We start from the raw sequence: 24,276 nt of genomic DNA on the forward strand, positions 1-24,276 counted from the left end.
AGATTGCTACGTTTGCTTGCTAAAACCTGATTTTAGATTACATTTATGTAAACATTTAGGTGTTTGTTCATTAAGTAAAATAAAGGTGTTCATGTTCGTTTATGTCCGTTCGTTAACGATATAAATAAACGGTTCATGAATGTAAACGAACGAACATAAGTCATAAGTGACATAAACAAACGTAACTGAGTTAAAAACCAACTAAAGGTAAATGTGAACAGCAATATGTTAAATGACTGAATATTAACGAACAGACTAAACAAACGACCATAAATGAGCAAACAAACCATGTGTTCATGTTCGCTCGTTTAACTAAACGAACATAAACGCTCGTTTACATGCCTAGTTAGATCAAAGCAATCGAATGATTCATTACCACATCATGCATGGCCTGAACAGCTTTAATTTCTTGCCAATAATCGTCAGGTGATTTAGAAAGTATGTCGATTTGTTGTTCTTTTTTCTTTTTAAAAGCAGCCATTCTTGCTCAACTGCCCGCTTCATCAATTAAATCAATGGCTTTATCCGGAAGATATCTATCCGGAATGTATCTCGCTGACAGATACACAGCTGCGTTTAACGCGTCCAACGTGTATTTACATTTATGATGCGCCTCATATTTTTCCTGTAATCCCATCAGAATACGGATCGCGTCTTCCTGTATATTTTATATAATATTTTCAACTTCAATATTCTAATATCATAATTTATGATTGTGTACATATGTATAGATGTCATTAAGTTATACCTGATTCGGTTCTTCAATTAATACAGGCTGGAATCGACGTGCCAATGCTTGATCTTTGTCAAAATGCAATCTGTACTCGTCCATAGTCGTAGACGCGATACACTATAATACAAAACATTCTCGTTCATTAAAATAATTAAAAAAGACACATTATATAAATGGTTTTAAAATGTTTTGAGGAAGAAAAAATAAACCTGTAATTCACCCCTCCCGAGTGACGGCTTCAAAAGATTACCAATGTCAAGTCCGGACCCCTTGTTACCTCTTCCAACAGTTCCCGATCCAATTAGCGTATGCACCTCATCAATGAAAAGAATCACATCGCCTATAATGTCGCATTACAAAGCGTAAACATGTTTTAATTGTCGGTGTTCATATAACACGATCATGAAGTTAAAATATATATATAAATTGTCTGCTTACCCAACTCCTTAACCTCTCTAATTAACGAAGTTACGCGCCCCTCTAATTCTCCCCGTTCTTTTGCACCGGAAATTAATAAACCGATATCCAATGACATAACACGTTTCGTCTGCATTCACAAAAATTATCATTTTAACAAAAATCTAAATTCAAGAAACTAAACATATGTTAAATTTATAAAATAAAAACACGACCCACCAAGAGAAACACGGGAACATTTGCATCGGATATTCGAATAGCTAATCCTTCTGCAATTGCGGTTTTCCCGACCCCGGCTTGACCGAGAAGAATGGGATTATTTTTAGTTCTTCTACAAAGTATTTGAACAATTCTTTCAACTTCAGTGTCTCGCCCAATCACCGGATCAATAAGCCCATTACTGGCACGAGCCGTAAGATCCACACAAAATTGTTCCAAGGCGTTTTTACCTGCAAAATTTCCAAATATAAATTTCTAAAGGGTATTGTAACTGTCTGTGTGGCCTTGCGGTCACGATTCATTGAGAATATTCTGAAGCCCAAAAAAACGTTTACCTTTTGCACTTTCTTGTGGCTTGCTGGACGTTTTACCAAAAGACGATTTCTTTAACATCTGTCTAGATGCAGGGGGTTCCCTTCCATCTTTCGCAAGCTCTCCTTGTAGTCTCGACACCGCCACGTCAGCTAACTCGTTCAAATTTGCCCCTAATCTGAGAAAACATACTTGAAACATTAATTAAAAGGCACGCGCTATACAAACACCAGACTCGTATAGGCCTATATGTTTCGTATAGATGGCAATGTGTGCCAATAAAATATGTGACTCATATAGGCCTATACGAGTCCTATAGAGCTATACAGATCATATAGGCACCTATACAAGTCGTATATTCATTATTTTATGTTTTATAATTAAAAAAAATTACAACTTTTAATAGGATTTCATAATAAATTCTAAAGAAATATACCCTAACTTTTATTAATTTTTATACAATAACCAACCTACATCTGTCAGAGTATAACAAGGCAAGAATCTTGGACAACATGCAAAACTAGCGTCCAGAGGCGGACCCAATGCTTTAACATTGTGGTCATCGGCACCCCTAGAATTTTATTTTTTTAGTATTTATACGTTAAAATTCCGACCACGCCCCAAGAAAATTGACACCAACCCCATGGATTTTTAAAACCAACCCCCAAGAAAACATTTCCAGGTCCACCTATGTAGGCATCTATATGATTTGTATAGGCATGATGCTCTATACAAGACATCAGGGCCTATACACGTCGTATAGGCGTAGGTAACAAAGTAGGGCCGTCTTTGAAGGAGGGCAGGTTGCCCCCCCCCCCCCCCCCCCCCCCCGGCCCAATCACCCAGTAGGCCCGAAATTTCTTTTTTGAAAAAAAAAAATTATATATTTTTTTATATATAAAATATGTATTTTTAATGTTTAAACTCAATTACTCAACTCATTTAAGCTTATTTTTATAAAAAGAAATTTTGCACGACCCAAATCATAATCATGTAAGCCCATTTAAAAATTTAATTGTTTAAACACAACAAAAAAAATTACTTAAAGCCCAAATTTTTTTGCCTTCGGCCCAAAAAGCTTTAACGATTCTCGGAGACGGCCTTGCTGGCACCTATGTACCTATATGTCCCATATAGGCCTATATGATCCGTACATGCCCTGACATGCTCGTGTCTACGAAATGTGCCTAGTGTCTAAACATAACATCACAACTAAACCTCATCAAACGCAATAAAACCATGATTCTCAACTCACTTTTCAAGAACACGGCTAGCACCACCTTCGTCCACCGTCAGCAACCCAATCGCAATATGCTCGGGTGCAATAAACTTATACCCCATCGTTCTCGAATACTCCACCGCAGCCTCAAACACCCTCTTCGTACTACTCGAAAACGCCACATCCGTAGCCGAACCTGACAACATATCAACCGTCTTATTATCCCCATCATCATCACCATCACTCCAAATACTCCTAACAGCTTCCCGAGCCGACTCGATACCAATACCACTTTCTAAAAACCCGTTACTCGACCGGTCCTCAGCGATCAAACCCAGCAACAGATGCTGCGTAAAGACGGTGTCTTTTCCCAACACTTTCGCTTCTCGCTGCGAAAACATCAACGCCTTAATTGCTCTTTCGGTGAACCTCTCGAACACACCCGCCACAATAACCAACGACCCACGTCTTTTCCCGCGAAAGACCAAATTATTATTATTATTATTATTATTATTAGTGTTTGATTTCAAGGGTTTGTGGGCAATTGAAACACCGAAGTAAGTGGATCGGGTGAAGGGTTTTGAAACGGGTCGGGTCGAGATGGGTGGGGCGAAAACGGGTCGGTGGTGGATTGATAGTGGAGATGAACATGAGACATCCATTGAAGATGAACAATAATAATAATAATATTAATAAGTAAGATGAAATTATTATTATTACAGGTATATACAGAAATTGAAGAAGTGGGTTTAGATATGAATTATGATGAATTTAGTTATTATACAAATTGAATAGTAGTAATAATATGTGATTGTTATTATTATTAAGAGGATGAAGCTTACACGTTAGAGATGAAAGAAATTGGGGGTTTGGTTGATGATTTGATTACTTTGTGTGTTGTTTGGTTGATTGACGAGTTTATAATAATAATAATAATAATAATAATATGATTGGATGGCGTTAAAGTTAACGTGAAGGTGGCGGTCGGTCAACTTAAGGCTGAGGGGTGTGGGGGGCTCTAACGGGGGCGCGAGTGGGGGCTCCAGCCAATAATATTGTGACGTGTGGCAGAGAGAGAAACTGGATAAGGTGGGTGTTGGAGCCCCCGCTGGAGCCCCTGGCCCTGGTGTGGAGGGGCTCCAGCAGGGGCTCCAGCGGATTTTTTTTTTAATTTTTTTATAAATATATTCAAAAAACGTATTATTAAAAAAACTCATAAATTATTAAAAAAAACACACATTAAAAAAAACACATTAATATCTAAAAATAAAATAAAAATTAAAGTACTAAAAAAACATTATTCTTATTCTTCGGCTTGGTCTTCTTCGATCAACCTCTTTCGGATACGTTCATTTTGCTTTTCCATCAGCATTTGATCGACCGGATTTAGGTTACTGAAGTCTCTTGTAAGGAAGTCCAAATCTCTCATTCGACTTTTTTTCTTTTTGTCATTAGAGACCACCTCCATGGTTTTGTTGAATTTATTGAGGGATTCAACAAGATCGACGATGTTTACGGCTCCCCCCTCAGCCGGTTTTTTCCCCTTGGCGTCCCGTCCCAATGGCCGCCTCCTCGGCGGTGAAGACGTTTCCTCCCCCGCAATGTTTAGGTCGAATCCAACGCGGCAATCCGACCCGGCGGTATTATATAGGAGTTTTTAATGTTTTTATTTTTTAAAATCGGAGCTCAACGGCTCTTTTGGGCGGGCCCACCAGCTTTTTCTCTCTCTTCTCCCGCGACCACACTCACGCCTGCCTGGGGGCTCGCGCTCGCGCCCCGTTCGCGCCCCGGTTCGCGCCCCGGTGGTGTGGGGTTAGCGCCTGGGGGCGCGAGCGGAGGGGCTCACGCGCCCAGGTTAGCGCCCCACACCCCTCAGCCTAATAGTAAGATGCCAAATGAGTTGCTTGCTTGTTTGAATTGAGTTGAATTTAAATGAATCGGAAAGGATGGGTTTAGTGGTCAACCAAAGGCGCACGCAATGCCATATCGATGCCTTTCTCCTGTTCAAATTTTGATAGATTTCCAACATGTCCTTCTTAGGGAAAACATAATGCTTAACCGAAATCGAACCGCTTTGAAACCAATTATATAGAAACATATTTAAACCGATTGAAGCCGTAGGTTCGGAACCGGTTAAAAAGGATAAAAACCGAGTGTAACCCGAACCGATTTTAAACCAGTCAAGAAACTGGTTCTAACCCGAACAGAAACCAATTATAAACCGGTTTTAACTTTTGTTGACCAAACCGAACCGTTTTAGGGCTTGAAAATGGTCTGTACACCTTTAGACCCAACGGTTTTTAATATGGTTGGTGACGGTGTTTTAAACCGGTATTTCCGTTGGAACGGATCTCACTAAACATCATCAGATTTTACTTAATACTGTCGAGTTTTAAATAAATACCGATAGGCCTCAAAAGATAATAACGTCGTCTGACAATACAAACATGGCGGGTCTGGTTGTTTTAGGATGTACATTTTGAGAATTTTTTGGTCAAACGGATATTCTCTTAGCTTTGTTTGGTAAAATAGACATTTTAGGGGTACTTAGATATGGTTTGATGAAAATTGTATTCTGGCTTAAATTTAACAAAAAAAATTTTGGTTTTGAAGTATACAACTTGGTGATTAATGACCCACCTAATTGTTCTTTTATTTATCTTTTTGTAAAAGAAAAAAAAATAAAAAAAATAAACTTACAAGTTATAAACATATTGTTGTTGGTAGTATATTCTTGTGTTGTTAATCATGATATTTATTTTTGCTAAAAGTCATTTGAAAGCCATTGGTAGATTTACATACTTGTCTTTATGTACTGATATTAACAAAAGTCAAACATTATACTTTTAACAAAAATAAATATCATTACAAAAGAAACATTTATTTGTTACAAACTTACAATATTTAAGTTATTGTGATTTTTATATTTTGTAAATTGTTGATAACTTGATATGTATGTTCTATATTTTGTTTGTTTCTGGCAATAGTTGTACAAGATAGATTGGTAACCAATGAGCAAGAAAATTCTAAACTAAAAAGGTTAACAAAGACAGGTTTGAAGCTGAAATTTCAGTATGAACACATTCTTCACATTTTTCTTCAAAATGCATCCTTGCTTTGATCACACTTGTGTTTTTTTCCTTTCTAACTTTGGACATTTGTTGATGGTAGGTTTCATGCTATTAGAGTATCGATGGTTTTATGTATTTAAACGTGTCACATTAGCTGACATATTAGATTTTTATATGTATTCAAAAATACCAATTTTTGATCTAATGTTATGTTGACTTTCAAACATCCGTTATTTCATACGCACACGTATGTATTGTTTAAGTTTCATATTTACATGAACTTAACATCCCTATTAACTCAACGTTAACAATGTTAAACAATCGTAATATCTTCACGTCTCTATATGAGGTACAACTTCAATACCTCGAAAATCTCAAACCAAATTCAACACATCAAAGCTAAGATGAAGTATGCAAAAGACGTAAAGGAATCCACAATAAAAAGCTTTAAACATGCCATCGCATCATCAATGTCTAGGCTTTGTCTCTCTCATAGCCAAAAAAACGTCAAACTCCCCTTCTATCTCATATAATTCATACGGGGGTGTTTTTTCGGGCAAAAACATTCATCCCCCTCTCTTCTCACAGCAATTGTGTCTATGTTATTTATAATCTGTTTGACTTCAAGTGCCTCAAATTGACAAATCATGTATCGGAGATGCTAAGATCATATGTTCCTAAAAGAGTCGAAGAGGACAGTCAATGGCTGAAACTCATGTATCTAATAAATAAAGTAACAAAATTACGTAAGGAAAATGTAATACAACAAAATTATAAAGTTTTTTTTATATGTAATTATGCCTTTTATACTGCAGATTAGTCTAAATTAAGCTTTTATGCTATCATCCCAAATGAGATTAAAGTGGACAATTAATGTCTAGTCACTTCAAAAAACAAAATGATGGAAAAAATACACAAATTTAAACCCGTACCATGCAATTCTTAAGTATTTCATTTGTACGTGACACACATGAGACATCAAAGACAACAACAAAAGCAAAAAAAACTAAGTCCAACATTATGATGTCTTCTATCACTCTACACTTACCCCACAAGGCACAAGCTACTTCTAATTAACAACTTTTTAATAATTAGTAACAACCCTTTTGGCTAAACAAACACATCCCCTTAGTTCCCTCAAAACACTTCAAAATAAACATTTTGTCACAAAACATCATCTCACTTGCTCTAAAGTGAGCTTGTCAATTTTTTTATTTTTTGCCATTGGGATTAATGTTGCATCCTGTGTTAGAAACAGAAAATCGCATTGATGCAATATATGATAACTGGACTAATCCGAGATAAGCTAGTTCTTCAAAACAAAATACGATTTTGATAGATAATACTTGAACAAGAATTACAAAGAAAGACACACAAACCAGTTAATACTAATGCTACTAGCAAGGGTGTTTAATTTTAGTAAAGGAGGTTTAATTTCGGTCAAAGGGTGTTTAGGTGGGAACAACAAACATCTCTTGAATATGTATGTCCCTGGATGCGTCGGGTCTGACTCGTTTCCCTTTTGTAGGTAACCGGGTTCGTATCAAACATGAATGATTGAAACCTTAAAACATCTATGGTACAATATTGAAAACAAAGATAAATAACTGATCCACTACCAGAATATGAGGTAGTATTCATAGAGTGCAAAGTTGCTTCCAAGTAAAGTAACACTTTTAAGTTGCAAGATCATGTGTACTTGAATCAAGTAAGATAAGATGTCATTATGTACTCCATGCACCAAGTACTAGAGGTAGATGAGTGAGTGAGTGAGTGTGTCTTAGTTCATATAGCAGGTTAAAACAGGTTAACCTGAAACAAGTCATCCCGAGTTGACTGGTATTTGTTTTAGGAAGAAAGTTAAAAACAATTGATGTGCTAATTACGATTATTAGGGGTGCAAACGAGCCCAACTGCTTGCTTGCAAGCTACTCGAGTAGTTCGGAGCAATAAAGAGCTCGAAACGGGCCGGGCTTTTTCGAGCTCCAGCCGCGCCCGAGCCTCAAATAAAACTCGTTTAGTTATCAAGCCCGAGCCTTGCACATTTTAAGTTTTAGCAATTTTGGACTTCTATTTATTAATTTGACACTTCACAGTCGAGCTCGGGTTAAGCTTTGGCTTGTTTAAGATACTAAACGAGTTCGACCCAAGCTTAGGCTCGTCTTTTTTTTTTTCTCAAAATATAAAATATAATTAAAATTGTACATAAGTTAATTAGTAAATAATAAACGAGCCGAGCCCAAACCTGAAAAACCAGCTCTCGAGCCGAACTCAAGCTTTACAAAAAGAGCTCGAAACGAACTGCGCTCAAGCCCTGGTAAGTCAAATCGAGCTCGGGCTTGTTTACACTCCTAATGATTATAAAGTAATATAACTACAACAATAATCTAATCTATAACACGATTTAGAAGGTTAGCATTAGAGCCTGTTTGGCCCGTTCCTCTTTTATTCAATCTTACCCGTTTGAGATAAAACACGACCCAAATAGACTCAATTTATAAGTCGACGGTCAATCAAAAGATGAATATACAATTGCAAGATAAAGAATTATTAATAACATCTGGTAAACGAATACATTCAAAACTAAACACACTCAAAAGGGGGGTGGCGGCGCAGCTTGTTGCCCGCTTACCCACCTCTCTATTGTAATTGGATTCCATTTATTTAATATATGAAAATTTACGTTTAGAACATCAACAATACGAGAGTTTCAATGTTCAACCTGACCGTTTGTACCCGAACAATCCTTCGTCTCTGAAAGTATGTCGGATATGAACTTTATCAAAGAACAGAGCCCACCCAAGAAATTGTGATCAATAACACCATTACCATCTATAACATGAGCGAAATCAATAAGTTTGACTTCCGCGTTTGACCCAGAACCTTTTAGCGCCAACCCTTTTTCAAACATGAATAAAAACGAACAAGCATAGAAGTGGTAAAGTGTTTGATCTTCAAACCATGCTTTTAATTCCAACAGTTGAGCCAAAATCCCGTTCGGCCCACCATAAACAACAGATGCCAAAGAACAATCTGGGCCCACGCCCGGGCCCGTTTCTGTTTCTGCAGATGGGTTAGAAGAAACAAACTTCCTAAGAAGCAATTTAACATCATCTGGGCCAGTTTTACGTATATAAGTTCTATCAGGTTTATAAAACCCTGATTCATCATCAATATAAACTTGCAGCCCGGATAACCTGAATCCCAATGGAATGCTCGTGCTTTCCCGGTCCTTTTTTAAGCATTTTGCAATGTACGCCTCGGAAGCTGTCGGGGCCCATGTTCTGGCCCCGATTTTGATGTCCATTACAGACGGGTTGACACGGTTTGATGTAAGATCTTGCAACACCAAGTGAGGGTGGTCAGATCCAGTAGAAGCCTTAATGGTTTTGGTGCCATAATATACAGGGAAAAACTTGCTTATGTGGTCGGGAATGTTAACGTTTGAAGAAACTGATTCATAAAAGGCTACCTCTTCAGACCCACGGTTACCACCCTGCAGAGGTTTGTAAAACCGACCCGAATCGTCAATGAGTGGGCCCAGCTTCCCGAGCCCGGCTTCATGTCCAGCAACCTGATGATCTGGGTTCTTAAGCATGTCTATTGTCACAAGAACTGGAGAGAAATTGTAAACCAAGTTTATATAACGGTTTATAATGAAAAACAGTTGAATGTCAAAGTGCAGTTGAGAATATTGGAACAAATTGCAAGTTGCAATACCACTTGGAATCGTTCACTGCACAAGAGAATAAGAACATATGCTTAATGATCCAATTATGTACAATGCGTGTAATAAAGGTCTAAAAATAGACCAATATACGATACGTAAGTTATATTGGTTGTTTATTGATGGAGCATATTAATAGGCCTTTCTCTCTTTAACTTCTACTTGATGCGCTCAAAGTATTCTAAACCAGAGGACCAAAGTCTTCTTTAACAATTACAAGATACATCAGATATATATTCCACTTCAGATTTTTTGAGTCATATTTCAAGATTCATAATATACACAGTTTTATCTGTTCACTTTTGCAAATTGTTTATATACTACACTACAGTACTTCATAATCAAATCAAAAGTTACAACAGCATGTTTTTAATACACTATGAAGAAACTGTGTGCCACTTATGACACACAATGACACCAAAAAAGAAGGTTCATTTCAAAATTTTAAGTTTAAAGTCCAATAACCAAAAGGGTAAAACTACTATCATTACGGGTGCAAACAAGCCGAGCTGCTCTCGAGCTACTCGAGTTCGGATCGATAAAAAGCTGGAAATGATCCGAGCTTTTTCGAGCTCAAGTCGAGCCCGAGCCTCAAATAAAGCTTCTTTAGTTATCAAGTCCGAGCTCGAGCTTTGAGCATTTTTGAGTTTTACCTCTTTACCTTTTGGACTTATATCATTCTATGTATTGATTTCACACTGCACAGCCAAGCTCAAGCTGAGCTTTGGCTCGTTTAAGGTACTACACGAGATAGAGCCGAGTTTAAAGTCTTTTAAGGTTTTTCTCGAAATAAATCATCATCATCATCATAATCATACTCGGTAAATCCCGCCAATAGCAAAACTATGGTAGGGTCTGAGGAGGGTAAGATGTAGACAGCCTTACCTCTACCCTTTAGGAATAGAGAGGCTGCTTCTGGTGAGACCCCCGGCTCGATTTTCTCAAAATATATAAAAATAATTATTATGGTAGATAAATTAATTAATAATAACGACCCGAACCCGAGCTCGAAAAAACAACTCACGAGTCAAGCTCGAGCCTGAGCCTAGTCAGGCTCGGGCTCGGCTCGTTTACACACGTGTACACCACAAACTGATTAAACTAACAAAATTAAGACTAAAAGACACTTAACTTTATCACAATTTAAAATGATCAAATCACTTTCAAGTAAAAGTAAACGGACCTCATTAACTTCTTTTTATCTGAACTAAACCTCATATCATCTCTAAACACATGCAATAAACAATTATATAACACCAGGTTTAACAAAGCTTTCAACTTTGACTTCAAAAATGTTGTAAAATAAAACAAAACAAACAAGAAAACCCATTGGGGCATTTTATCGAACACCTGATATGCATAAACAAAAGCCAATCTCACAAATCACCCAATAACTATAACAGATATATAAGATCACCCCTAAATAACTCATAGATCAACAAATCAAGTTCAATATATCAAATAATCAATATAAGCATCATAACCCCAAATTGAATTCAACTTCAATGCATGAATTGAAACCCATTTCACAACGAATTTGAACTGAATTAACAACAATGGATGCACAATCGAAGGTAGATTATAATTGGGTGTAATTAATAATATGAAAGATTATTAATGTAGTATTAAAATAGTGGAAAGTTAAAGATGATTTACCTGAAAGATTATATAACTTTTTTATTCTGCTTTAGAGAGAGAGAGAGAGAGAGAGAGAGAGAATGTCAACTGATTTAGTTGATGAACTAGTTTTAACATTCTTTTTATATGAAATAATATATATAAGCTTGAACATAACGATAAGTGAACTCTTTGACAGAAAGTTTGTTTATGTTAATAAACGAATACACATGAACACGTGTTTTGTTCGTTTATTTTTGATCATTTATGTCCGTTTACATTATAATAGAAAATAATTAAATATTATCTTGAAGAATTTGTTCATTTGTATTCATTTATGTTCGTGAGTTGTTCGTTTGGAACTTAAACAGACGAATATAAACGAACACATAAATCTTTATTTTCTAAATAAACAAACACGAACACAAAATATGTGTTCGTGGTCGTTTAAGCTAAGTGAACGAACACGAACATGCTCTTGTTCGTGTTTATTTTATTCATTTACAGGTTTAATAATATATGAATCTAAACCAAATAAATAATTAATTGGTTGCGTTACGTAATTTTTTTAACGGGGCACTGAATCCTTTAAGCGGACTATTGCTAAATTCACTATAACGGGATACACTCGTCTTTTGTTTCGGGAAAAACCTTCTCTTAAGGCCATGAACAGTAGCCTGAAGGCATGACATTATAGTGAAATAAAACTGTTCAGATTAATTATTCAACTAGTGAACGAGGGTGATATAAAACCGTTCAGTCTCTCATCGGCACCAGGTGCTGCTAAAACTAAACGATGGCTGCAGGAATTAAGCCTGAGTCACATGAAACACCACCAAGACTCTTCCTTACCATTACATTACGTAATTTTAATCTCTATTTTATCACTTCAAGTTTAGTAATAAAACATAGCTTATTAAATGTAACAACTCATACATAATTTTAGAACATAGTAATTTTAGTTTTGGGCAGGGTATAGATTACACTATTTTCTTGTATAACTATGAAAAACTTGTTGGACGTCACGTAACGTGAAACGCTCATGTATGTAAGGTTTTAATTATACATGGTCTAATACATAGGCTGGTGAATTTAATATTCATGTAATTGGGTTGTTTTGGAGAAAGAATATCATACTTGAACAGTGAGTGTTATTGAGCTGGTTTCCTCTGAAAAACAAATGAAACTTTTTATTTTTCTAGAAGTTTTCTTTATAGCAAGAATTATTAGATGGTCTAACGGTTCCTTTTTTGTTTGAACTTTAGATTTAGATTTAAAGCTATTGGTTTTTCTCTTAAAATATATTAATGGGTTAATGTCACCTTTATAATAACATTTAAAAAAAATGATGTTAAATATTATTTAATGACATTATGCTCTATATTATTGTCTATATACACATTAATAATTTTTTGAATATTGTTACCCGATAAATTACATTAATGTTATATTTTTCATCATGTGTAGTACACGGGATGAAACATGGAAAATATACATATCATAAGTCCTGGACTGAAAAAAAAACATAATGCATACATTTACTCTGTACATTAAATTAATTCATAAGTATTTTGAAAATCACAATTGAAATAACGGATCTTATTTGTTATTGTTATTTAACAAATCCTGTGTAATGCACGGGGTCAAAAGCTAGTTAAATAATATCAACTTAACCACTAGTTTGGTCTAGTGGTAAAAATGTACGCCTTCAACTAACCGATATGGGCTCAAGTCTCAATGGGACACACATGTCAAATGGGTGGAAATAATTAATTTAGTAGTTTAGTTGTTTAAAAAACTAAGATCAACTAACAAACACATATAATATTATTTTTTTTAAAGTTAAAGTATGTAAATTAAAAATAAAATATAATTCGTTTATGTTTTGTGCTTCATGCAAAGACATTAACTTGTTCACGTTTGTTTGATTATTTTACATCATTCAAATGTAAAGATATATAGGCTTTGTTAGATAGTTATGAACATGTTTGTTGATTTTTAGATCCACCCGATCGTCTAGTTGTACCTAACATAATTAGCATCTTGCTATATCTTCTCGAGTGATTTTAATAAAATTTTGTTTGTCGTTAAAAAAAAAGGTTAACAAGTTAATCAGAGGGGCTTGCCTCAATGGCCAGGAACATAATGGATGATCCGGATGTTCCGGGTTCGAATCCTGATTTCGACCGGATTTTACCAAAGAATTATTAACTTGCCGTGCCTTCGAGCGGGGTGAGCCAACTGGGTTTTACCGGGAACGCTAAGCCAAACTCGGATGCTAGCGTGGAACCCGATCATGTCAACATAGTTGGCTTGAGTGGGGTGGTGGGGCGTGACATGTTCGCAGAGTGAGATAGCTTAACTGTGAAAGTCATCGTTTGAAAAAAAAAAAAAGTTAAAGTGAATTTGGTCCAGATTTTCATGCACCAATAAGAATATATAACTTTATTACTCTTTTGTTTATCTTAAAAAATTTAATAACAGGATTGTAATACAAACATAGTATTATATTTTTAGATTAGATATATTAATTAAATAGTCATGGGTTTTGTGACTATATGAATGTTATTCAGAATTTCTTATGCTTTATTTGATTGACTCGCATTTTTTAGTAAAGTATATATATTTTTTTAATTAGGCTAATAATAGTTTCCATTGTCCTAAAGGACCTAAACTAATCATTCAATTTTAAGTTTCAATCATTTAATTTCTTATTTTATTTTTAATTACTTTTATTAAAAAATTTGTAAATTAGTGACACCTCAAATGCATTGAAAGGCTAATTTGAAATTCTAATCGTTTGAATTGAAAACTACACACCCTATATTATGGAGAATAAAAATTAGAGCGAATTTATTAAAAATACAAACTCAGATCTTATTCTGATTTTAAATTAGCATGCAAATATCATTTAACAATATATTTTTCTAGTAAAGTGCTATATTAGGTATATAATATTTCTTAACAATATAATTTTCTAGTAAAATGCTATAATAGGAATACAGTATTCCATCACTTTTAACTTTTTCAATCACAGTTTTATTATTTGTTTTGAAAAATCTATAGGTATCAATTTATTTCACACCAATGTTTCATTGAAAGTATACCTTTTCTTTTAGAGAACTTTGACAAGATATATAACTTTACTAGTTTTTATCCCCCATATTACAGGGATTGTGATTCTTTTTCGTGTCTAATATTCATATTTTTTTTTGCATTCTAATTTTATGTATTAGAAAAAAGTTAATAATATACTTAAGGTCTGACGATGAAATAGTTTCACAAATAAATGACATATTATAACCCGTTTAAAAGCTATGGGTTTGGTGAGACGCATGACCCGTTTATTTTTTTTACTATAAAATTATTTCTTATTATAAATAATATATTTTTCATAAAAAATTGGATATTAATATTTAGTATATCCTTACTTTATAAAATTTGCATATCAAATACTTGATGAAATTTATTTTTAAAACAGTGAGATGTTATAACTCATTTAAGGTTATCTAGGTATGGTGAGACCCATACCGTGAATTCGGGTCAAATGCACTTAAAGTCTTTATTTACAAATAAAACAATATGGTGGCTTGAGTAAATGTAAGAAACAGTCATAAAGCTTTTAAATGTTTCGTTTATTTACGGAAGTTGTTTTATATTATTTGTTTTATAACATTTATATATGTTTTGAATTTTATTTTTTTATTGTATGAAGGTTAATAATATACTTATGGTTTGATGATAAATTGTTTCACAGATAAATGAGATGTTATAACCCGGTGTAAAAGCTATATGGTTTGATGAGACCCAAGACCCGTTTATTTTTTTACTATAAAATTGGTTTTTTAATTATAAATAATATATATATTTTTTTAAATAAATCATATATTAATTTTTAGTAAATCCCTACTTTATAGGATTTTTTATATCAAATATTTGGTGAGATTAGTTTTGAATTTAATGAGATATTATAACCCGTTTAAGAAATATATGGGTTTGATTAGACCCATACCCATGAATTCGGGTCAAATGCATGAGAAGCCTCCATTTAAAAATCAAGAAAATATGGTGACTCCAAAAAAAGGGGAGCGACCGCATCGCGACACATAGGATTTTTATGTTTTCGTTTATATATATTATAGATGTTTTCCAAATTTAAAATCTTAATCTAAACAAAAAAGGTATAATGTGATAATTTAGTCTTCTCTGCTTTTTTTCTCTCTTCATAAACACTTATATATATATTTTTCAGGACGATGGACGCATAACTTAAAATTATATTTGACGATTAAAAACATTTTTTATTTAAAAAAAATAGATAACCTGCTCAATAGACATAAAAGAAGATCATGTTATCAAATTAGTCTAATAACAAAACAATACAGAACAAAATATACAGAGAAAAGGTTATAATATTTCATAAATAAAGTGTGTTAGTCGACGTGTCATTTGAAAAAAGCTTATCTATTTAGTTGTTTTATTTAATGACCTATCTATTTAGTTGTTAATAAAGATAATTGATACGGAGTATATCATAAAGATTATCTATTTAAGTTTTTGATAAACACAATTAATATTTGATAACACTATCTCTTGACTACTAACTTAATACGCTCTAGATTTTTTATATAAAAATTATAATCTTAACTATTTATAGTTTTATACAAACTTTCTTATTTTTGGTATTTTAAATTTTTAATTATTTTACAAACATTAAAAAATATATTTTAACATCAACTTTAATTTTGACACGGAGACACAAAGACACAGGTGTACCAAACCCCACGTGACTCACCACACGTGTCACATCCCAATAGGCTACCCCATCCGACGTGGCATCAAAATCTCGTCATGGATACAGATCCAGTGGGCCCGAACTCCAACACTCCAGAACTAGTCAGAATCATTTGAACAAAAAGGCTTATGGTATTTTTGGTAATTTACCGTAAATAGAGGGGCAAGTTAATCACTTCCTCTTTTGGTATTTAAATAAGGAATATTGAATGATATTAACAGATAATAATCCCTATTTATTTTATCATTACTGGCGTTTATAAATTTTAAAAAATCAACTCCAATGATTCTCACGTTAAAAAAATTTAACGACGTTATATTATTCCGAATTTCAAATTAATATCTTAGGACTTTTGATCGTAAAATGATACAAGTTTATTAAATTAATGTAAATTTAGTTTAAAACGGTGCTCTAGAATGATAAAACATTGCTTCAATTCAAGTGTTTGAACTCACAATTAATAAAAATCAAACCGTTTGAATCACCGTTTCGAGCTAAGTTTTACGTCATTCGACTCGTATCATCCATCCCATCAAAAGCCCTAAAGGCTAAAACGTTAGTTTCAAAATTCGGAAAGAAAGGATAGCATCACCCGAGGGTAAATTTTTTAAATTTGAAACCAGTGTCGATAAAATGAATAATATTTAAAAATCCAATAAAACTTTAAATATATATAAACAAATTCCTTCTCTTTTTATGTAACAAAATTTTCTCCGCCGGCCTAACTAATCTAATACATACCCACTGGTTTCACAGTTTCGAACACGTTATAATTAATTTAGCTTTTTAATTAATTATTTACTACGTGTGGATTTTGTTAATTGGTTATAATTTGTGTAATTGAAGCTGTGATTTGGTTGATTGATCGATTGAGAGGAGCTTAGCAGGCTGTTTTCAGGTATTGTATTGTTCGGATCTGAATCTAGACTTAATATTTCGTGAGTGCTTGTGTTTACATGCATTAGGTTATAGTGTACTGTGGTTTTGATTAGTGTTGTTCATAGATCAGTGATTTATGATGATTTAATTGAGATTTAGGATGTGATTGAAGTGTTAATGTATGCATTCGTGATAATTATGTGGATTTTCAATTGATAATTGTATATACATGCATTAGGTTCGTGTTGTTTGGTAGATCGGTGATTATTTGAGATTTATGATGTGATTGAAGTGTTAATGTATGCGTTTGTGGATAATTTAATGAATATTTGTGTTTACATGCATGAGGTTATGGTATACTGTGATTTTGATTCGTGTTGTTTGGTAGATCCGTGATATAGGATGATTGATTGAGATTTATGTGATTGAAGTGTTAATGTATGTGTTCGTGATTGTTATGTGGTTTTACTAAGCATAGTTTGTGAATTTGCGTGTTTAGATGCAGGAGGATACGCTATACTGTGATTTTGATTCGTGCTGTTTTATAGATCGGTGATTGTTGGATTTATGATGTGATTGAAGTGTAATTATGTGGTTTTATTAAGCCTAATTTTATGAATCTGCGTATTTACATGCATGAGGTTGATCTGTGAGGTTTTCTGAGATGATGGATTGTATGTTAGTGGATTTTGTATATGTGTGTTATACCGGAAAGGCTGAAAAGAATCATCTTTTATAAGTCTTGTAAGTGATAATAGCTTGATTTCTGGTTCAGATATTTTGAATGAGGTAGGGTATGCAACTTTAAAACAGGGAGTTATTAAAATGTGTAATGGCAGCGGTGGTTAATTAATTATGCTGTAACGATTAAAAGCTAAAGACACACTGTTACTTGGATGACATGAATTTTCAATTATAAGGATGCCGATCACCTTAGATGGCGATAAAATGTTTTATGCCTGAATACTTATTTCCCTGTTAGTTTATACGGTGGTTGGACATTGCTTTATGTGACAATTAGAAAACTATGTGCCGTGCGTTATTTGAGTTGTTAGTTTTAATAATGCTTGATGTCTTTTTTTTTTTGGTTTATGTTTTGTAGATCTGTAGTGATGGCACAACCAGCTGCAAACTCACGATGGCTGAGAGGAAAAGTGAAAGCGGTTTCATCTGGGGACACTTTGGTGATTATGGGAATTACCAAAGCAGAAATCCCTCCTGAAAAGACTATTGTTTTGGCTCATCTTTCAGCTCCACGACTAGTATACGGCCTACTTTAACATAAAACTCCTTAAATGCCCATCTGCCACAATAGAATATAATAAATAACACATCAGTTTTTATTTTTATTTTTATATTTAGGCACGTCGAGGTGGCCAAGATGAACCATTTGCATGGGACAGCAGAGAATTTCTAAGGAAGCTATGCGTAGGAAAGGTCCGATACATACAACCTTTTGCTGCTTTCTTAATCTCATGTTGCACTCGCATCATTAACTGACGCTAATCTGAATATTTCATCTTACGTTCTTTATTTTTTTCCAGGATGTTGTTTTTAGAACAGAATACACCATCCCAAATTTCTCCCGTGAATTCTGCAGTGTTTTCATTGGTACAACAAATGTCGGAAACGAGGTTGTCACTCATGGCTGGGCGAAGGTAATTTTAATTCCTTTATTAGCATATAGTACTACGGGATTTCACCTTTGCATTCAGCTTAGTCGGAATTACTGAATTCAGGTTAAGGAGGTTAAAGGAGAGGTGACTCCTGAGCATACTGAACTGCTACGCCTTGAAGAACAAGCCAGACAACAGGGCATAGGTTTATGGAACAGGGTTAGTTACCGTTAATCCAAATGATTACTTTTTTTTTTTGGTTCCACACATGTAAAATAAAATGATTGTTTTTTATGTTGTCATTTTTATTTTCGTTTTAGTCCCCGGGTTCTGTTGAAGCTTCGATTAGAGACCTTCCGCCGTCTGCTGTTGGTGATCCCAGTAATTTAGATGCAATGGGCCTCTTAGCTGTAAACAAAGGCAAACCCCTGGAAGCAATTGTGGAACAAGTTCGTGATGGGAGCTCACTTCGTGTTTATCTGCTTCCAGAATTTCAATTTGTTCAAGTATTTGTTGCTGGAATCCAGGTAGGAAGTTTGTTAGCATATACGTTCTTTGTTGATACTTTGCTGTTAACGTAACAGTATCATTATTATGTTTTTTTTAATAGGCACCATCAATGGGAAGAAAACAAACACAAGATTCTATAATAGCATCTGATGTCCCGTCTGATGAACCAAATGGAGACACCAATGGTGATTCTCGCAGCCCCTTAACGTCAGCTCAGCGAATTGCAGCCTCATCAGCCTTTAATGAAGTTTCGCCTGATGCCTTTGGAAGGGAAGCGAAACATTTTACTGAGATCCGCGTGCTTAATAGAGATGTATGTATACTGTTAGCTAAATGTTTGATTATTCCAGTGGCAAAGATATGATCTAGGGGTGTGCAAGAAACCGAAAAAACCAATCCGAAACCGAAAAAACCAAAAAATCCAAACCGAAAAAACCGAACCGATACAAAAGTCGACGGTTTGATTTTATGTTTTTGTAAAAACCGCACTAACGGTTTGGTTTTGGTTTTACATGTAAAAAAAACCAAGAAAACCGAACCGAACCGAACCAAATTCCTAAATTTTTATTTTTTTTATATTTTATATTAAGTAATTTATAAGAATTAAATAAATATGTAACTCCAATATTTTTGATAATATGCATAACAGTCTATTATTTTACAATTAACAAAATTATTTACACCTGAATTCATTATATGTTGCTAACTTTTTTTTCGGTCTTAAATTTTCAAGCTCAAATGGCAAAAACCGAAAAACCCGAAACCGAACCGAAACCAAAACCGAACAACCGAAACCAAACGGTTTCAAAAACTCCAAAAACCGAAGTTTTGGTTTTCGGTTTGGTTTTAGCCAAAAACCGCACCGAACCATACCACACACACCCCTAGATAGAACTGCTGAGTTAAAAATTCATCTAGTTTGCTAATGACTTAACCTACAGGTCCGCATTGTTCTTGAGGGCGTTGACAAGTTTAGCAATTTGATTGGTTCTGTGTATTATGCTGACGGTGATTCACCAAAGGACTTGGCGATGGAGCTAATTGAAAATGTATGTTATGTACTGTTAAGTCTACAATATGTTACTTGATACCATTTTAAAAAAGAAGTTTTGACTTTTCTATTTTGTTATTGTATTCTTATGTAGGGATATGCAAAGTATGTTGAGTGGAGTGCAAGTATGATGGAAGACGAAGCCAGGAGGAAGTTAAAGGCTGCAGAACTTCTCGCAAAGAAGAATAAGTTGAGGCTATGGACAAACTATGTACCTCCATCCACTAACTCAAAGGCAATATCCGACAATTTCACTGGAAAGGTTGGTCGAAGTTTGCTTCATATAAACTCCTCTCGATTATCTAAAGTTCAACTGAAGATTATTATTATTTTGTTTTTATATTACAGGTGGTTGAGGTTGTTAGCGGAGACTGCATTGTTGTTGCTGATGAATCTCTTCCGTTTGGCAGTCCAGCAGCTGAGAGACGAGTCAATCTTTCAAGTATCAGGTGCCCTAAATTGGGAAATCCAAGAAGAGATGAGAAACCTGCTCCGTATGCCCGTGAAGCCAGAGAATTCCTAAGAACAAGATTAATTGGCCAGCAAGTATGACACTGTTTTTTAGAATATGTTTTTTTAAACTGTTATCTAAGATTGTAGAGATAGTTTTAAGGGCGAGTTGGTTAATGCGTTAAAACACTGCATGTTGAAACTGGTCATAAAATTATGATAGAAAAAGTAATTTTAATCTTTGAAATATTTGTTTAAACATAGGTTCAAGTTTCGATGGAATATTCTAGAAAGGTCCCACTTGCGGATGGATCTGCTGCTCCTGCCGGGCCTGGAGATTCACGGGTGATGGGGTTTGGATCAGTCTTCTTGTTGTCTCAAGGGAAGGAAAGAGAAGATGTGTCAGCGACTACCCCTGCTACCGCAGCGAGTCAGCAGCCAGGTGTAAATGTTGCCGAGCTCATCATCGCCCGTGGGCTGGGCACTGTCATTAGGCATAGAGACTTCGAGGAAAGATCAAATTACTATGAGAATCTCCTTGCAGCTGAATCCCGTGCTACTGCTGGTAGAAAAGGGATTCATTCTGCTAAAGATCCACCGAGTATGCATGTCACAGATCTGTTAACGGTTAGAAACTCTCAAACCACTTTAACTATGAGTCTATGACCATCATAATGGTCATTGTTTTTTTTATTTATTTAAAATTATTATTATAGTTTATAAATGAATTCGGTTTTTCCTCAGACATCAGCCAAGAAAGCCAAAGATTTCCTCCCGTTTCTGCAACGTAACAGGAGGATGACAGCTGTCGTTGAATATGTTCTCAGTGGTCATAGGTTTAAACTCTTTGTCCCAAAAGAAACATGCAGCATTGCCTTCTCATTATCTGGTGTCCGATGCCCTGGTCGTGACGAGCCTTACTCAAACGATGCTATTTCACTTATGAGACGCAAGATTATGCAAAGGGATGTAGAGGTGATATTCCTTTTTTACCCCTGATGCTTGATATTTATTAGCTCTTGATATTTACTAAGATTATTTTGTGGGCTCAGTTTGAGGTGGAAACAGTTGATAGAACCGGAACCTTTTTGGGTACCTTGTGGGAATCAAAAACTAATGTCGGGGTCTACCTTCTAGAAGCCGGCCTTGCAAGACTTCAGACAGGGTTTGGTGCTGATAGGATTCAAGATGCTCATCTTCTTGCTCAGGCTGAGCAGTCTGCCAAAAAGCAGAAATTAAAGGCGAGTATATTGGTTTTAAATTCATATATTAAGTTTAAATTAGATTTTGGAATGGACTCTGATTGACGGTTTTGTTGCAGATATGGGAGAACTATGTAGGAGAGGAAGTTTCTAATGGTGCAGCTAATGATACGAAAAAGAAAGAAGAGTTTAAGGTTATTATGATTTTATTATTCCTTTATATTGTTACTCTATTTAACGGTTAATCTGTTTGATTTGTTATTTTTATTAATCAAATGTTACTTACAGGCGATTGTGACTGAGGTTCTCGGTGGAGGCAAATTCTATGTCCAGGCTGTCGAAGATCAGAAAGTTGCTTCTATCCAACAGCAACTTGCTTCTTTAAACCTCAAAGAAGCACCTGTGATTGGCGCATTCAATCCAAAGAAGGGCGATATCGTCCTTGCACAGTTCAGTGCAGATAACTCATGGAACCGAGCCATGGTGAGTAGACGGATTTATACTCTTCAAAGATTCTCTTTTTAGTATGATTTTAATAAATTGTTTGTTTATTGACGTGTAAGGTTGTAAATGGTCCACGTGGCGCTGTTCAATCAGCTAAAGACAAATTCGAGGTGTTTTACATTGATTATGGAAACCAAGAAGCTGTTACTTACAGCCAGTTACGACCTCTGGATCCATCTGTATCCTCTGCACCCGGGCTGGCTCAACTTTGCCAGCTGGCATACTTGAAGGTACCGTCGTTGGAGGAGGATTACGGTCAGGAAGCAGCTATGCATTTGAGTGAAAACACACTTAGTGAGCCGAAGGTATTTAAAGCAGTCATTGGAGATAGAGACAACTCCGGAGGAAAAGTCAAAGGCCAAGGAACCGGAAATATTCTGTTGGTAACTTTGATCGACGCAGAGGCCGATACCAGCATTAATGCCATCATGCTCAAGGTCCGTAATCCGTATGCCTGGTTTTTAGCGCGTGACTAGGGGTGGTAAATGTGATCCATGGGTTGAATGGATTGTATTAAAATGTATATAATGGGTCAGAATGGGTCAAACTAAAAAAAAGAAAATGATTAAAACGGGTCAAAACAGGTTGACATTTATCGAGTTTTTTTTCTTTATGGAACGAGAAAAACGAACAAAACTTTTTAGTTTTTGATTTATATTTCAAGTTATAATTTTTTAAAATTTTTTAATGAGGGGTTTTTGAAATCTCAACCCATTTTGACCCATTTCAAAAACCCCTCATTAAAAAAAAATAAAATAATTAAAAAATCATAACTCAAAATATAAATCAAAAACTAAAAAAGTAAAAGTACTAAAAAGTTCCCTTCGTTTTCTCGTTCCAAAACAAAAAAAAAACCTTCAAGAAATGTCAACCCGTTTTGACCCGTTTCAATCATTTTTTTTAGTTTGACCCATTCTGACCCATTATATACATTTTAATACAACCCAATGGGTCACATTTGCCACCCCTACGCGTGACATTTGATTACAAAATTATTTAGTTTGAAAAATAATATTATTTGTGCAGGGAGGAGTGGCAAGGCTGGAGAAACGGAGGCGATGGGAGCCTAAAGACAAACAACAAATGCTCGATGAACTAGAAAAGTACCAAGCAGAAGCGCGCACTAAAAGGTATGGAATGTGGGAATACGGTGATGTTGAGTCTGATGACGAGGAAAACCCGCTGCCTAGTGCTAAGAAAGCTGGCGCTGGGAAACGTTAAGTTGAGAAAGAAACGGATGCAGTTGGGAGAGAGCGATGACATGACATGACATGACATGCTGCAAACAGAAAGTTTATCTTTTCGTCTGTTGGAGATTTTGCCGTTGTTTTGTTACTTGGTAGAGGACAGTTTTGACAGTTTTGTTTCGTTGTTTCGTTCTTTATTGTTGTTTAATTTATATAGACTTAATAAGGCCTGCAGCGGTGGTGTTAGGATAGGAGTTTAACTGAGACCATAAGCGGATGTTTGTTTGTTTGTGATATAAGTTTACATTCCGTGTTCTTTAGACTTATGATTATTTTTCTTTTAAAGTTATGCTACAAACTCGCCTGCAGTCATTTGCAGGTAATAATCGGCTTATAAAATATAATAGGTTTAGTTTTTTTTATATCTTAAATTCACTAATAATAGCAAAAAGTTTGTAGGAATAAGTTTTGTTACATGTAATAAGCTATTAAGCATCCATATACCTTTTTCTTTATGTGAACATGAAACTACATATAAGCATTAAAAGTTGCAGTTAACTTCATGACAAACGATGGCTCCTCACCGTCCGATGGGGAAAGGAGAGACTGGAACACATGACGTTCGGCAGCCGGTGGATTAAAGGAGAGATTGAAAGAAGGGGTAACTCAAATCGATACCTATCGGTGGAGTGACAATTCAACACAACTCTTTTTTATTAACAGTACCATGTTATTTCTTGTATTTATTCTGTTAAAGAAGTTTGAAT

At 35.0% G+C, this 24,276-nt stretch overlaps 1 protein-coding gene and 2 pseudogenes across 3 annotated transcripts; 1 reads left to right on the forward strand and 2 right to left on the reverse strand.

Annotated features, from left to right (window-relative positions):
• Positions 1-7: 7 nt before the first annotated feature.
• LOC143569497 (chaperone protein ClpD, chloroplastic-like) lies at positions 8-3,562 on the reverse strand (annotated as a pseudogene). The gene is made up of 8 exons (XR_013141752.1): positions 2,937-3,562; positions 1,705-1,859; positions 1,370-1,599; positions 1,172-1,280; positions 943-1,073; positions 749-850; positions 377-658; positions 8-26 (listed from the first exon to the last, which is right to left on the reverse strand). The product of XR_013141752.1 is annotated as a chaperone protein ClpD, chloroplastic-like (transcript).
• Positions 3,563-8,661: 5,099 nt separating this feature from the next.
• On the reverse strand, positions 8,662-11,395 carry LOC143569489 (inositol polyphosphate multikinase beta pseudogene; annotated as a pseudogene). Its single transcript, XR_013141749.1, has 2 exons — positions 11,355-11,395; positions 8,662-9,586 (listed from the first exon to the last, which is right to left on the reverse strand). The product of XR_013141749.1 is annotated as an inositol polyphosphate multikinase beta pseudogene (transcript).
• Positions 11,396-16,832: 5,437 nt separating this feature from the next.
• Positions 16,833-23,825, forward strand: LOC143569498 (ribonuclease TUDOR 2-like). Its single transcript, XM_077055387.1, has 17 exons — positions 16,833-17,008; positions 18,092-18,251; positions 18,352-18,426; positions 18,534-18,647; positions 18,729-18,824; positions 18,926-19,132; positions 19,216-19,428; positions 20,057-20,164; positions 20,261-20,428; positions 20,515-20,712; positions 20,881-21,243; positions 21,361-21,591; positions 21,669-21,857; positions 21,938-22,012; positions 22,107-22,301; positions 22,382-22,759; positions 23,349-23,825. The coding sequence occupies exons 2-17, from the start codon at positions 18,102-18,104 to the stop codon at positions 23,541-23,543; spliced, it is 2,955 nt and encodes a 984-aa protein (XP_076911502.1). The 5' UTR covers positions 16,833-17,008; positions 18,092-18,101; the 3' UTR covers positions 23,544-23,825.
• The last annotated feature ends 451 nt before the right edge of the window (positions 23,826-24,276 follow it).

The sequence above is a fragment of the Bidens hawaiensis genome, unplaced genomic scaffold (genome assembly GCF_021521415.1).
Source record: "Bidens hawaiensis isolate Kalapana, Puna unplaced genomic scaffold, B.hawaiensis_p1.1 tig00024513_1, whole genome shotgun sequence".
Classification (NCBI taxonomy): domain Eukaryota; kingdom Viridiplantae; phylum Streptophyta; class Magnoliopsida; order Asterales; family Asteraceae; genus Bidens; species Bidens hawaiensis.